This window comes from Gymnodraco acuticeps, unplaced genomic scaffold (genome assembly GCF_902827175.1).
Source record: "Gymnodraco acuticeps unplaced genomic scaffold, fGymAcu1.1, whole genome shotgun sequence".
Taxonomy (NCBI): domain Eukaryota; kingdom Metazoa; phylum Chordata; class Actinopteri; order Perciformes; family Bathydraconidae; genus Gymnodraco; species Gymnodraco acuticeps.
Window position 1 is genome coordinate 80,953 of NW_022990622.1, and position 16,607 is coordinate 97,559.

General features: G+C 42.7%; 1 protein-coding gene across 2 annotated transcripts in view; it reads left to right on the forward strand.

Annotated features, from left to right (window-relative positions):
• sh3gl3a (SH3-domain GRB2-like 3a) overlaps positions 1-16,607 on the forward strand; it is a 47,303-nt gene that overhangs the window by 25,940 nt on the left and 4,756 nt on the right. Inside the window, exons 2-9 of one of the 2 annotated variants that reach the window (XM_034229144.1) lie at positions 7,719-7,787; positions 8,405-8,477; positions 8,569-8,712; positions 8,836-8,969; positions 9,826-9,984; positions 13,644-13,747; positions 14,094-14,194; positions 14,648-14,710. In XM_034229144.1, coding sequence (XP_034085035.1) covers positions 7,719-7,787; positions 8,405-8,477; positions 8,569-8,712; positions 8,836-8,969; positions 9,826-9,984; positions 13,644-13,747; positions 14,094-14,194; positions 14,648-14,710 — 847 coding nt within the window. Of the gene's footprint in view, positions 1-6,698; positions 7,788-8,404; positions 8,478-8,568; positions 8,713-8,835; positions 8,970-9,825; positions 9,985-13,643; positions 13,748-14,093; positions 14,195-14,647; positions 14,711-16,607 lie in introns of those variants that run through there. The other variant, XM_034229142.1, reaches the window with a different exon arrangement.

Consider the following 16,607-nt stretch of genomic DNA (forward strand, 5'->3'; position numbering starts at 1 on the left):
ACCCTGATCCCCCTACACACACACACACACACACACGCACACGCGCACACACACACACACACACCTGTACACTGAAAAACAGAAATGCTGACTTTAAAGAAAAGGTATTATGTTAACAAATTTAACTGATTAGGTTAGTTGAAAGCAGTCATTTTTTAAAAATGGTTTAGGTTCAACTTAATATTATTGCTTTCTACTAACCTAATACAGTTATGTGAAATGTGTTGACATAGTAATATTTAATTAGGGTCAACGTTTCATTCACACACACACACACACACACACACACACACACACACACACACACACACACACACAGAACACTGAATAAAGGCTCTTTTCACTGTGTTATCTAGCCAAGGACATATCAAGCTTTTCAACCCACACACCTGACAAATGCACACACATGACACACTAAACACACAACAACACATGCCTGTATGGAGGCATACCTTATACCTTTGCTTTACATGGTTTGGTATTTGAGTATATCTGTAGACACGTAGACTCATAGTAATATTAACTTGGTGAAGGGGTTTATGGCAGCTTTGGAATGTGTTCCTGCATGGTGTAATCTGTGTGTGTCCTCCCCGGGGAGGTTTCTGCTACTCTAAAAATAAGTGCAATCTTCACCACTCATTGTTTAATCAAAGGTATGGCTTTCCAGGGATGAACACTACTGAGGTTTTACCTAGTTTAACTCATTCTGTGCAATTGGTTATTTCAATGTATGTATGTATTTATACACATAGTCAGTGGTGGAATTTAATTAAATTAGGTCAAGTACTGTACTTAAGTACAATTATTAGATACTTTCCTTGAGTATTTCCATGTTATGCAACTTTATACTTCTACTCTACTTCATTTGTTTGAGCGCTTGAGTTACTAGAATCTTTTCAGATTTCGATTATAAGCTAACACAAATCAACTAATTAATAAACATATTGATATATTAATATAGGTTAAGATATTTAGTAGCCGTATACAAAGTCATTTAAATAAGCTCTACATTTACGAGCTGTTATAAACACATTAATGCATCAATAATCAAAATCTGTTATTAAATGTATATGATTCTCAAATGGGCCACTATAGGTAAAACTACACTACTAAAGTGCTTTTCATTCTGGTACTTCACTATATTTCTCTTGTGTACTTTTACTTAAGTTACATTTTGAATTGAAAACGTTTACTTGTATCTGAGTAGTTTTACATTAAGTATTGCTACTTTTACTTAAGTAAAGAATATGAGTACTTTACCATCCATCACTGTATGTATGCTTGTAATCCCCTGTCACCATAGAATTGTGTAAATTGTAAAAATTGTCTAAAAAAGAACATTGCGAACAAAACGCTGTACAGTGGTTTGATCAGACTGACAGTGGATGGATGTTCTCTTTTTTGCTTGTTCCTGCTCTCATCATAGCTGCAGGCTCCAACTCACTCCCACACCATTGAACACACACTTTCCCTCAGCATTAGAACTCCTTTGGGAGACACAGTGAAACAATATGGTTCTGCTAACCAGGGCCGGCCCTGGCCAATTTGCTGCCCTAGGCAACATTTTAGCTAGCACCCCCCCCCCCCCCCCCCCCCCCGCCCCCCCACGTGCACGGTTGTGGCATGACCACCAAAACAGAAAGATATGGACACAAGATGTGTGCAAATGTATTTAGTATCCTATCCATTTGAACATGATTTAAGTGGGGGGTGGACCTAACATCCTCTAGGGCAGAGGTGCCCAGTATGTCGACCGCGGTCGACCGCGGGGGCAATGCTGGTAGATCGCGAGTCATTCATAAAAATAAAAAATCCAGCTCCGTTAAAATAGACAAAACAGGTTTTGATCCTATCGCTTTCCAGTCTGTTAACCCAGAATGCAAAGCGATACAAAATCAGTCAAGTGCCGGGAAAACTCAAATTAAGTTAAAGAGACAAACAACAAAATGAGTGCGGGACCGAGCAAGAAGCTAAAGACAAACCACTTCCACCCAGAATGGGAGGAAGAATATTTTGTTGTGATGTCACATTCAAAGGTTATTTGCCTTATTTGTAAAGCAAGCGTCGCTCTGCCAAAGAAAGGTAACGTGGAGAGGCATTATCGGAGTGTTCACAAGGCATAGCAGCGACTACCCTCCGAGTAGCGAGTTGAGAAAGAGAAAGGTCATGTATTATTGCTACACAAACATTATCTCACAGTCTTAGTGTCGCCAACTCGTTTCTAACATGCAAAAAGACAAACAAATGTCGGTGTATTTTCGACCTTTCCAATCGAGACGAGATCTCTCTCCCGTCTGTGCGCGAGGGGGCGGGGCAGTTTACACACACGCGGCTGCTACAAGCAGCAACACACGGAGGAGATGGCGGAGAGAAGCGCTCCAAGGTGTGGTTAAATGTTACCCGTCTTGAGGTGGACAATGCTCCTTGCCAAGAGAGTTTAGCATGTAAGGGCGGTAACACGAGCAGTGTGTCTAAACATTTAGCAAAAGTGCTCCACATCCAGACGGAGGAATGCACAGACTGTCTTTCTAGTAGCTCTGTAGCCCCATCCACGAGTAACGTTTCCACATCAGGTGTTATGTATGCTAGCAGCAACACACGGAGTTAACACAATTATACAAACATGGGTTAATGATTAGAGGAAACTGAGTTACTCTTTATTTTGTTAAAGTTTCAGCTATTCTCTTTACAGTTCTGTCATCAGATTATTTAATACGATTTTGACATTGTTGTTTCTTTTGATGTGAAATATTATTTATTTAATTTAAATAAAAAGCTATGTTAATTTAATAATATATGTATTTTTGAATCAAGTATTCATCTTTATTGTCTTCATTGTTAGTTTCCACATGCCTAAAACAACCTCAAGCTACATCTAAAAGTTGATGGCTAAATAAGAGCGTTTGAGAAATTGTGCAAGGCATAATAGTTCGAATAGTCGATTAATCGTTTCATTAATCGATAGATTAATCGATTATCAAATTAGTCGTTTGTTGCAGCCCTATTGTAGTTATCCCATGTATAAATAAAACGTGTTATTCAGCAACCCTTGCAATTTGGGATTTTATTTTTGGTTGGTAGACCTCGATGAGCTGGTCATTTCAAAAGTAGCTCACCAGCCAAAAAAGTGTGGGCACCCCTGCTCTAGGGGGGTCTGGGGGAATGCTCCCCCGGGAAGATTATTTCTTAATATTGAAGTTAAAAGCATCAATCTGGTGTACTTTGAGAGCAAAATTAAGATATTAAGATGATTAATTAAGATAATTGTAAGCAGATTTTCTTTTTCTTTTATATATTTTACAAATCACTCTCCTTTTAAATTGTATTCTTGTTTATTAATAACAACTTTTTTTTACTGTATTTTATACCTGTTTTTCATCTCTTATTTTTTTATAACTATAATGATGATATAAAGGTGTGCCTTTACCTCACTGAGCTGAGGTTATCAGAGCCTCTCAGTCTTTCAGGAGAGAGCTCTCTAAAGCTCTCCCCCCGCGGCCGCTTACACAGTAAATTCCAATGTTAATAAAAGCACACAGAAGCTGTGTACGTCTTTTGGGAGTTTGATTTATTTTGAATGAACACAAATACAAAATTAAAACCTATAAGTACACACTAAAACCATTATTTCAAAAAAAGAACTATTTCACACAAACCTCTGGGTTTTACTGGGGCTGGGGCAGTTCAACTTGATTTTGGGGGGGGGGGGGGTGCGCCATACAGTAGTTTATGGGCGCCGTACGCAGTATAGGTGTAGTTATGTTAGTGTAAGATAATAAGATGTACTTTGTTGATCCAAAATCGGGAAATTGTGTTATGACATTTTTAAAAATATATTTTTTAAATTTCTAACTTTAAAAAAAAAAAAAATCTCCCCAATTTTTGGCGCCCCCGGTGGGTTGATGCACCCTTAGCATTCGCCTATACTGCCTATGCCGAGAGCCAGCCCTGCTGCTAACACACACAAACAGATAAACCAACCAGATACGTTGGAGGCTGTGCGAGATTAACCTGACCAAGAACACTTCATGGTGAAGACAATAAAGTTGTAACAAGCAGTAGCGCTAAGCAAAGTGACTAGAGCACACACTTATATAAACACACAGCGTGCATTGGTGAACAAAGAGCCACAGCTCTCTGGAGAAGAGGACAGAGTTGGAGAAGTAGTTTTTTTATTTAATCTGGCTTCGTAGGATTAAAAGCAACACGAGCATCTACCCCACGCAGTCCGCCGTTGTTGTTGTTGTGAGCGACGTTGCCGAGAAAATGTGTGTCATTAACGATTATGTCATGATGTAGCACCACTTGGGCTCCGGGCGGTGGAAAACAAAACAAGTTCTCATTTAGTGCTGCAAGAACTGAGTTTCAGTGGAAAGGGGTATTAATAGTGAGAGAGTGAACAGAAAGAGCATAACACTCTGTTCTGACCTCCTGCTTTCTTCTCTCTGGCCGACCTGCAGACACACAGACTGATTTCCCTCAAGAACCCCCCCCCCTTGCTATGAGGCTGACGTAAAACAGTCTGTTCTGAATCTCAGTATTGCATTCATTAGTTTGAACCAATATTAATAGGCTTGGGAATCAGAATAATTCATTCAACCTTTCTGTTGAATCCAATCTCTCTTATTAGCCTTGTGATCTAAAATCAAATCTTTCCGAGAGGCTTAGACCACTTCACATTTTCCTGTGCGTGCTTAATGAGTTTGTTAGTGCAATTTATGGCTCACCAACCTTAAATGTTAACACAGAGAGAGATCAATAAAACACAAACACAGATATGGTTGAGATTCATTATTATTCAGTTGTGCAACAACAATAATCATTTGGAGTTAAGCGTCACCTTGCTTCAACAGCAACCACCAATCGCAGAAATGTCCCCCAGACTAGAAGGATCTTGTGTGCTTTATACACGTAAAACACACACGAACATACCCTTGAAACATACGTGGCAGAGATAGTTGATATGTTAATATGTTCCTGGTGTGGAAAGGTCATTATCTCATGACGTCTTTAGGAGTCTTGCAGGATATGAATGATCCAATTAACAAACTATATATATATGTTTGCACATGAACACATGTCATTTTCCACACACCAGCATCCTTATCGCTTCTTAGCTAATGCATGCTGGATATGAACCACTAACTAACAAGACTTTAACTGTATTATATCTGAGGAAGACCTCCCTTGGACTTCCTCTGACCTTGGCCAATTTACTTAACATGGGTACATCTTCTAACAATTGCGGAAGAGGCAATGGAGCCTCTCTGACCTGTGTTACCTTAATGAATAAGCCAGAAACACGCAGGGAACTTCTGATTGCATTTACGCTTCAACTATTATAAAAGCTGAATTTAATATGTTGAGATTATCCTGAAAATAAGGTCCAATATGTCCATAATGTCACAAATCCAATAGAAATGTCTTCTTGCTTTTTGGTCGGGGGAGCCCATGCCATGGTATTTTCCGGGTCGCCTGCAAAAAGACGTCATCACTACAACACTCTATTATGTTTGATATTATGCAGAATGAAAAACACTAAGAAACTGTGCTGCTGTGTGAGTGAGTGTGTGCTCTCTACAAAGGAAGGAAAGAGCTGGGTGTTTGTCCCCGGCCCACCTGTAAGAGTTCAGAGTGCAGGAAGAAGATCACACAGATCCAACAACACAGCCACACAATCAAAGCACCGACTGCTAACAAACCTGCAGCGCTTCAGCTGCTCTGATCTGTGTTTGAAAGATAAAAGGAACATCCTGGTGGTGTCGGTCGCAGCTCGCTGCAGTCCCTTCACCTCGAAGCATCTGTCTATCCAAACGTGTGTGTGTCTGCTGAGCCTAACAAACTCAGGCCTGCTCAGGATAGCTGCAGCTCTGTGTGTGTATTGAAAGCAGCATGTAGCTCCAGCTGTCCCTTCGTGCATCTGGCCCCGAGCATGTCTTTGGAAATTCATTTTTTCCTTCTAATTTGTTATTCTTTTCCAACCATACTCAATACAATAAGACCAAGTGCTACCGAGGTGTCACTGCTCCCCGGGCGCCGTGCAGAATGTACATTTCCCCTCTGGAAGGTTAAGGGATATCAAAAGAAAGAACACTTCAGGTTTCTTTCTTTCCAAAGCTCCCCCTCCCTGCATGGATCTGATCCAGCAGCGACACACTGATGGAAAGGCTGAGAGCATTCATATCAAAATGTATGTCATCAAAATAAATAGAAAAATGCAAAATCTGCAAAAAACATTCCCAAACATATCGGTTTCTTGTTTGTATTGAGACTGACAGAGAGATTTGCTGTTTTTAGCAGGTAGGGCTCATAGAGCTTCTTCTCAGTAAATATACTGAAGTACATTCAACTCTTGTGACAAGCTTGTATGTCTGACAGAATTTTAAAGAAATATCACAATTGTTGCTCATGTGTTTTCTTTCCAAGAGAGAGATGAGATGATAGATATGAGATTATCATAGGTATCATGTTAAGCATGGTCTGAATGATGTAACAGCTGGAGCAGACAGTAGAGATGTATACTGGACCTCCCAGTTCAATCCACTCTGCGCTACCCGCCTCTGACCCACTTGGTAACTACAACTGTCCGCTGCTGGCAGCACCTCAGACGGTCCACTGAATACACAACCCAAGCTTTTATACTGTATATCTAACTCCTATAACTCTTATCATCTAATAAGATGGGTTAGGTGGGAAAATGTTTGAACATTTGAAAAATCCCCTCAACTAAGAACTTCATAATCATCATATGCAGATTTGCTTTCAAAGGCCTGGTGCTTCTGTGTAGAACAACCAGAGATAGGGATTGTTCGAACATTGGAAAGACTAACAAAGACTGTTATAATGACTTTGATTAACAATAGATTCTATCAAGAAATGATATGCTTTGTTTGTTAAAGTATTTTAATTGTCCAAATCCCATGTATTAATTGATCACGGTCATAGATGATTTGTAAGATTGGGTCAGAGGTGCACGGATGTTGTTTGATGAAAGATAATCAGCTGAGATCCCATGAGATCCCATGAGATCCCATGAGATCCTCGGATCTGACGGACACTGCAGAGCGACGTCAGCACACTCTGCAGGGAGCTTCTGGAATCATGAGTAATGGGAGTTGTAAATGACCTGCTCGTTTCCAGGTGTGACTGAGGATCAGCAGACTGTGCCAGGTGATCAGGTCACATGATATCCTGGGGTCACACATTGTATGAACCGTTGTTACGGCAACAAGAGCCAGATTTATAGATGTAGAATAAGACACTTTATATCCCAGCTATTATTGCTACATGTTATTTTCAGGATCACTTTGGATTTTCAGCCATCACAATGATGTGTATCTGGCTCGTAGTATTCATCTGATGAAAGACGGCAAAGCCTTTCAGATCGTCTCATGGCAACAGGCTTTCCAATGATAGAAAACGGTATTCAACGTTTCATTTGGATCTCCTGGGCATTTGGTTTACATGTCTGCTGTTATGAAGGGTTTGGCTGCTTGCCCTGTTCCTAATATTGAACCAAGTTTGTGAAACATTATTTTCCTTGTAACACTAAGATGTAAAAGGGCTGAAAATGTAGGAATAAAACAGGTTATTACAAAAAAATGAGCCTTTTCAATTGTATAAAACAAAATAAATGGCATTCAGCCAGTGCACGACATACTGACAGAACTCATAAGCTTTTACACGACAGCTCTCTGTATTCTCTGTGCTGTGTGCAGCTGCTCAGTGAGAAGATCAGCGGGGCGGAGGGAACCAAGCTGCACCAGGACTTCGTGGAGATGGAGAGGGTGAGTCCAGAGAGTTGAAATTCAAGTTTAACAATCATCTCCTTTTTGAAGAGCATTTATCTGAGATGGTCTCGGAAAATAACTTTTTCAAAAAGACCTGATGGCGGATAATACTAACGTCTTCTTTTGGTCAGATTATTACTAAATGAGCTGCCAGCTGAAGACACATATCGGGGTGCAGAAAGGGAGTGAAAACACATATTTAAGATATAAGGATACAAAGATGTGAATAGACTTTTCTGTTATGTTTAGTTTGAGCTTTATTAACAACAATGAAGGTTTACGCAGGAAGATGGACATGTCGCTGAAACACCTTCCATCAATCTAACCAACGCTTTTACTCTGAAGGACATCAATAACACAACAAGCCTTACTGTAGCCTTCATCTGCTTTCAGTCCAGAATCAACTTAGTTGAGAAACTTCACAATCTTCATTCATGTTATAATGTATTGTATATGTATAACATATATACTAAAATATGGTCATTTTGAACCATGAACCCAGCTTAGACAAGTGAATGATTGACTGAAATGAGTGTTTAAATATCCTCCAGAACTGGAACATACTCATAACTGCAACATTTCTTCTTTTAATGTTCCTATTTGGCTCCCATTAGAAAATAGATGTGACCAACAAGTCTGTGTTTGACCTCTTGTCCAAAACAACAGAATACCTGCAGCCTAACCCAGGTAACAAATAAATATCGTATGTTATTTGTCATCTGCCACGACAACACTGCCTTGTAAAATGAATCGGGGATGAATTTGTCTCCCTCCGCAGCGTCTCGAGCCAAACTGAACATGCTGAACACCATGTCTAAGATCCGAGGGCAGGTGAAGACCACCGGGTACCCCCAGGCTGAGGGGCTGCTGGGAGACTGCATGCTGCGCCACGGACAGGATCTGGGAGAGGACTCCATCTTTGGTACCAATCATCATATTCCACAAACACCTAGATAGTGGCCGTGCTGCAGAAAGCACATCGATGGGTTTCTCATTCAAGTTCAGAGGATCTCTGTATCAGTGTCTGCTGGTTCTCCTCCTGCAGGCTGCGCTCTGACCGATATGGGGGAGGCCATGAGGCAGATGGCCCATGTGAAGGACTCCCTGGACATAAGTGTCAAACAAAACTTTATTGACCCCCTGCAGCATCTACAGGACAAGGACCTTAAAGAGATCACGGTACATAAAGACATACATGTTATTCCGTGCTTTAAAACCTTGCCCTCAAATTCTAATCCTTTTGACAGTGTTTAAAACACAGTGACTGACATCAGAATGAAACACAAAGGACTGAAGACTGTTGAAGAGCCAGCGAGGCAGTTATGTATGGACAAATGTTTATTTTGGCAAGACAGTTTTAATATTCTTCTCTAGATTTTGTTTGATTAAATGATTTATTATAATGATACAGTTTTTGTTTTGTATGTATTGATGTTTTTGGACTATGCTGAGGTTTGTGTTGGTTATTGTTTACGACAGATTTAACAGATTATAGTGCGTATGTCCAACAGTTGAAATGGCGTTGCGGCAGTAAGAGGAGCCTGCAGGGGAGGGTCGTTAAAGTTTTCGACGTGTTAGTGCACAACGTGTCAGCATGGTAGCTTGAGTCTCTTCACTAAAGGTTTGAACTTTTGGAAGTCAGAAAGAAATCTGGCCTAAGAATGTATGACTCTGGATTAACAGCCACTATAATGTGCTTCAAACTCTGATACACCTTTGGATCTTTGTTTTATGTGGGTTGGTATTTGTTTCTAGGGCTAGAGAACAATTAGGAGCCAGTTATGTATAAGACATTTGTTTGCTTGTTAACTCCTACTATTTGGATCTATACGTTTAAGTACAGTAATAACAGATAATATTAAAGGTCTTGTTATTTAAGAGCGCCCCCTACTGCATGTGTTTCAGTCCCGCTGTAGAACTGTGGAGTGGAAGCTCGCTGTTTCCAAACCATGTAACACATGTTATACATTTGGCAAAAGAAAAGGAATGGTCAAATCATTTAAATATTATTTAACCTAACCTCTTTGTGTTGCAGCACCACCTGAAGAAGCTGGAGGGCCGCCGGTTAGACTTCGACTATAAGAAGAAGCGTCAGGGGAAGATCCCAGACGAGGAGATCCGGCAGGCGGTGGAGAAGTTCGACGAGAGCAGAGAGCTGGCCGAAAGGAGCATGTTCCACTTCCTGGAGAACGACGTAAGAGAGGGGAAGCTTCTGATACATTATTATACAGTCCCAGATAATGCCATGTTCACACAAGAAGCCACAACGCATCAGTATTGTCAATTTCATCTACAAACATGAAGCTGGTCACAGCTGCAGACGAGCTACAAATCAGAGTTAACCTCATCGCTTTCAAACCGGCCCCTTACTTTCCCCCCATTGAAGAATTGAAGAGAAACGTAGGCCGGTTCTCAGAGCGAGTTAACAACAGCCTACGTCAACGAATGCTTGAGCAAAAATCCAACAGCAACTCTGCAGCGATACAGCTGATGCTGTTGTGATACTCTTAGTCACCTGTAAGAACATTACATATCACTTATACGCGGACGATATCCAGCTCCACATTTCGTTCAAACCTAGTGAGGCTTTTAGGATATCTAGGCTCTAATGGCGCATTTCCACTGCAGCACGTAGCACGGTTTAAGCGTGCCGTGCCAAACCCGGCCCGTTTTTTGTTGCGTTTCCACTAGGGGTAGCTCCGGCTAACGGGTACTTTTTCACAGTTTTTCTGGCCCTCCAAAATCGTGGTTCTTTCCGGGCCAACAACCGGGCTGAATATGCTAAACTAGTGAGAGAATCGCTGGCAACAAAATGAACATATTTGACCGTGATTTAATTGTAATACATGTTTCAAAATGATGCCGAAGTAACAACATACTGATACCGGTTAGTAAAAACCATGAATTAATGCTTTGACAAGTCTGCAGGCAGACGGCAGGCGAAAAACCTTTTAGAATGCTTGTTTTCTGAATGAAGATCGGCTAAGCAAACGCAGTATATGCTCCGACCGTCCACACTCACAACAACGGCCTATACAGACATAAATAAAGCAGCGACTGTATTCGCCATGACACAGGCAGTCTGTGGTTTGTACTTGTTTGGCTTTTGTCTAGTTTCTGAACAGATATGAGGACCTGTGAGCTCTGAGTGCTAAGAGCTAACGGCTGATGTTTTGGTTTTGTGATTCGCATTGAAGATGACGTCACGGCTCCGCCTACACTGCGTTATTATAGTTACTGCCTGTGAGACGTTGAGCGGCCCGACCAAGCAAGGAGGCAGAGGCAGAGAGTTCAAATATAACCCGGTGTGGGCATTTATTTCTCATGTGCACATAGTCACCAGCCTCAACATGACTGTCCTCCCTGAACACAGTCAGCAGCCACAAGGATCTCCCACACACTACTTGTCCACTGGCAGGGAAAACAGAGCCTAAATACACACACACTAATCAATCAACAAGACACAGGTGAGGGGGGAGGAGACAACACAGGGCCCCAGGTGAACACAATCAACAACAATGAAGCTATACAACCCGTAACGGAGGCCGAGATCTATGGGCCCAGAGATCACCTCCGTGACACTGCCCCAGTACTAAACTATAGTGGAAACGCAGCATAAAGTGAGCCTGGCCTAACAAGGCCTAACTATACCGTACTAAGCCGTGTGAGGCCCTGCAGTGAAAATGCGCCATTAGTCTGTCTTAGTGCTATTAAGGACTGGACGCCAGAAAACTTCTTACAGCTCAATGCTGATAAGACGGAGGTTCTGGTTGTTGCACCAGAAAAGGTTGTGCCCATGATTGTGCAATGTATTGGACCATATTCCTCTGCTGCCAACTCCAAACTACGTAACTTAAGGGTAATATTTGATCAATCCGTCCCGTTTGACAGCCATGTTAGGCAACTGACCAGATCTTGTTTCTTCCACCTACGAAACATTAGTAATCTGTAGTTTCAACGGCTGACCTAGAGATGATTATACATGTGTTTATTTTATCTCGCATTGACTACTGTAACGCACTTTTCACCTCTCTCAGCATGTCTGCTCTTGGTCGTCTGCAGGCAGTCCAGAATGCAGCTGCTAGACTTCTCACCCGGTCAAATAAACGGTCCCACATTACCCCAATACTCAGATCACTTCACTGGTAGCTTATAGGATCCAGTTCAAAATCCTCACTCTCACCTACAGAGCATTGCACAGTCAGACTCCTGCATATGTGTCAGGTAAGATATGCTCAGTCTACTGTCTGTCCTACTTACTCGCCTTAAGACCCGTGGTGATCGAGCATTCGAGGCCGCGACTCCTAAGCTATGGAACGCTCTGCCCACTCACCTACGGTCCGCAGACTCTGTTGAGTCCTTTAAAACTAATTTAAAGACATTCCTGTTTGGGCAGGCGTTTGGGTAACCTGTGTGCTTTTATTTTATTCTATTTTATCCAATGTTTTTATTGTGTTTTTGTGTTTTTAGCAGTTCTTAACACGTGGTTTGTGTGATCATTTATTATTTTATGATTCCTATGATGTTTTAATGTTTTGTCAAGCACTTTGTGACTTTGTCTGTGAAAAACGCTTTATAAATAAATGTTACTTACTTACTTGCTGTAGTGTGAGCACAATATTTAAGGAAAGTTAAAGGTCACCTATTATGCAAAATCCACTTTTTAATGTCTTTTCTACATGAATATGTCTCCCCTCTGTGTTAAGAGGGCTAAAAACCCTCTCTTTTCTTTTGTAACCAAATGTCTCTCAGAGGGGCGTGGGGAGGGGCTCCTTATTTTCATCTAAAGCAGGGGTAGCCAACACGGTGCCCGCGGGCACTCAGTCGCCCGCAGGGGCAACGTGAGGCGCCCGCCGGGCACGTTCTAAAAATAGCTCGCCAAGAAAATCCAAAATGTAAAAAATACACAAAACAAAAAACGAGATGTAATTAAAAGAATCTACCCCATGCAAACGAAACCTAAATCATAGCGAACTCTATCTATTTACTACAACTCTATATCTATCTAACGCCCCTCCTCCCCCCACCCCCACAATGAATATCGACCAATCACGTTCTTGCTTGATTTGTGGGACCAGCGTTGCAGTCGGGAAGAAAAGCAATGTGGCACCTCCCCGCTGATTTTCCTTCTGGCAGAATCTACACATCAGCCCCATTGAACAGCCTAGTCGTGCAGCCTATACAACACATGAGGGCCATAGTTTTACTGTGTGTGTTGTAACTTGCATATATTTATTCCACTTGACACGCACACACACGCATGGCGTCATCTCCAGGGGGGACATGTCCCCAGCACTTTTCAAAATCCCGTAACGGAGGAGCACACAGCGTGTGTGTGTGTGTGTGTGTGTGTGTGTGTGTGTGTGTGTGTGTGTGTGTGTGTGTGTGTGTGTGTGTGTGTGTGTGTGTGTGTGTGTGTGTGTGTGTGTGTGTGTGTGTGTGTGTGTGTGTGTGTGTGTGTGTGTGTGTGTGTGTGTGTGTGTGTGTGTGTGTGTGTGTGTGTGTGTGTGTGTGTGTGTGTGTGTGTGTGTGTGTGTGTGTGTGTGTGTGTGTGTGTGTGTGTGTGTGTGTGTGTGTGTATGTGTGGCCTAGCATTACTATACTTGTGGGGACCTAAATCTGTTTACACAGTCACGTGTGGGGACTCGCCTCCCTTATGGGGACAAATTGGAGGTCCCCATGAGGGGAGTCATTAATTTTAGGGTGAAGACTTGGTTAGGTTTAGGGTAAGGGTTAGGCATGTGTTGGTTATGGTTAAGGTTAGGATAAGTCTCCAGGAAATGCATGTAAGTCAATGTAATGTCCCCTGAAGTGATGTTTACATGGTGTGTGTGTGTGTGTGTGTGTGTGTAGGTGGAGCAGGTCAGTCAGCTGGCAGCTCTGGTGGAGGCGGCCCTGCAGTACCACAGGCGGTCGGAGGAGACCCTGCAGCAGCTCAGAGGGAGGCTGCAGGAGAGGTGAGAGCGATCACTCTTCACTCTGCTCTGTACTCACAGAGGTCGGGACAGTGAAAGCATCAAGTCAGCAGCACATTCACAAACTGCGGTGTAAATGAATGAATGTTCTAAATGTGGGAAAGGTTCACCATTGCCAAAGAGATACCTGCTGTTGTTGGTTTGTTGTTTTGCAAAATGCATGAGCTGGTCCACCAATCCAAAGCTGTGTAGAGTTGCTTCAAATCACAGTTATTTCAAAGTCAATATTATGTATAACAAAAAAAGCCTTTCATGTTCTTAATCCGTAATGCCTTTCTCTTCGCCTGATGAAACATTCTGCTTCCTGCCCCCCTCCCCCCCCCCAAAGAATATCCACAGCCAGCAGCCGCAGCAGGAGAGAGTTCAGGTGTAGGTCGATGAGGAGCAGCGTGGGGGTCAGCAGTCAGCAGGGCGGCCTGAAACCCACCGGTACACCCTCTCTCTTTAAGCCAATCACAAGGGAGGGGTTCCTTTAAACAGTATCAGGTGGTAGGGGTGCCATCCTTAGTTCTAGTTTTATTTTATTTATTTTTAGCTGTTATGCCTCATTGTGTGTGCTCTACTTCATTTCATATTGATCACTGTCCTATCCAGATATTTCTCTTCCATCACCAGAGGTGTGTGTGTGTGTGTGTGTGTGTGTGTGTGTGTGTGTGTGTGTGTGTGTGTGTGTGTGTGTGTGTGTGTGTGTGTGTGTGTGTGTGTGTGTGTGTGTGGTGTGTGTGTGTGTGTGTTGTGTGTGTGTGTGTGTGTGTGTGTGTGTGTGTGTGTGTGTGTGTGTGTGTGTGTGTGTGTGTGTGTGTGTGTGTGTGTGTGTGTGTGGGTGTGTCATTGTGGTCTGGTGCTCAACACCATCTCCATCTGTGTTTACATCTCACCCAGCTGACATCACCTCTGTTCCACTGTCATGGCCTGAGACCCCCACTGCCAATGGCTTTATTCACCGTGAGTAACACACACACACACACAAACACACACAGTTTTCTCCCTTCTTTAAATGAATCCTGCATCAACGTGTTTCAACTCCTCACATGTGAGGGAGGGGATCAATCCGGCCGTTTCACAGAGCCATAGTTCATTCATCATCTTACAAACCATAATTGACCATAGGGTAACTTCCTATCATTTTCCAGAGCTTTAATTCATGGAGTTTTCTCAGTTGTCGTGGAGATGTTTTAGTACTGATTAATGAGCCCTCCACTCACCTACTAGTTTTTCATTGACTTTTAAAAGTATGTAATGGTCTCCATCAGTGAGTTTGCTCAATTATCGTGCTGATTGCAAAACAAATCTTTAAAGAAAAATGTCAATAAAATCTAAGCAGCATTGGTTATCTGTGTTGAAGAACTCATAAGTTTGCACCGCTGCTTTTCTGAAAAGTTCAGTTATTTTCTACTGAAGGCGCTCGGAGCAGCTGTGCAAGAACGATGGAGCGCTCAGAAAAAGCTGCTGCGTGCAGGGCTTTTACTAAAGGTTGCCACAGACCAGAGTCCTGCATCGGGTCGGGTACCCGACGGGTAACCCGCAAAAAAGGTGATTCGCGGGTGGTATTTTTTCAAACGCTTTTTCCCGGGTTCGGTTCTGGGTAAAACAAAGATGATGCGGGTCGGGTCGCGGGTATTGCATAATAAATATATTAAAATAATAATAATAAATTAGTTTAATGTTTAAAATCCTCAGACCTCTCCCCCGCGGGACCGCGCATAATCATAACCTCTGCAGCGCATCAATCTGCTGCTGAGCACGCCACATTCGAAATGGCTGAGGTGAAGCTCTCTAGTGGAGAATACAGCATTTTCAATAACACTTCCTCAAGAGCGAAATCCAACGTCTGGGAGGCTTTGGTGTCATCCTAGATGGAGAAAATAACCAACATCCCACGCTTTTTGAGACAAATATGCAACTGCATGTGTTAATAATTGCACGTTTTCACTGCTCATATATATGCGGGTTCGGGTCGGGTTGCGGATCTTGTGCCGACGGGTCGGGTCGGGTTGCGGAACTAATTGGCAATATGTGCGGGTAGCGGGGCGGGTTCGGTATTGCACGTCGCGGGTGCGGGGCGGGAGCGGGTCTTGAAAATCAGACCCATGCTGGACTCTGCCACAGAGTATGATCCATCCGCTTTTAAACTATTTCAAAAAGACACTGGTGCTCAGAAAAAAGGTGCTATGTGGACACAGGCAATTAGGCACTATTTAAACGATAAAACGGCAACCATGCGAGAGCAACCCAGACCTGGGGCCTCATTTATAAAGCCTTGCGTAGGATACACGTGGGAAGGTTGCTTACGTAGGACAAAGCAAATAAATACGCAGACATTTTCAGATTTATAAAACACTGCGGCGTAGGACGTGTGTGCACGTCCTACGCCGGTTTCCCTTTATAAATCACAATCAACTCGAAATGCGGCGCAGCTTTTGCGGGCTTCACGTAACGCCCATATTTGCCTATAAATAGTAAAAACAAAAACAAATAGTCAAAGAAACGCCCCGTATTAATATTCATTCAGACTGACTGCAGGAAGAAGATCGCAGGAAATGAAGACAGAACAGCTAAAAAGCACTTCTCACACCGTGGTTGCGGTCCAATAGTCCATTTAGCTTAGGAACCTTCCTAACCAAGTGAAATGACCCGGAAGTCCCTCAGTGGCAGCCATGATAAGTGCCGTTCCAATTCTCCAAATGAAAGGAAAGGAGGTTTCAAACTTCCTTTATAACCTCCTTTAGCTTAGGAACCACTGGACCTCCCTTGACGAAAGGAGAGGAGAAAATGCTGCCCCACAATGCATTGCAGCCGCAGCATTTGCCGTCACTCAACAGTCGGCCGTTCACGGAAACAA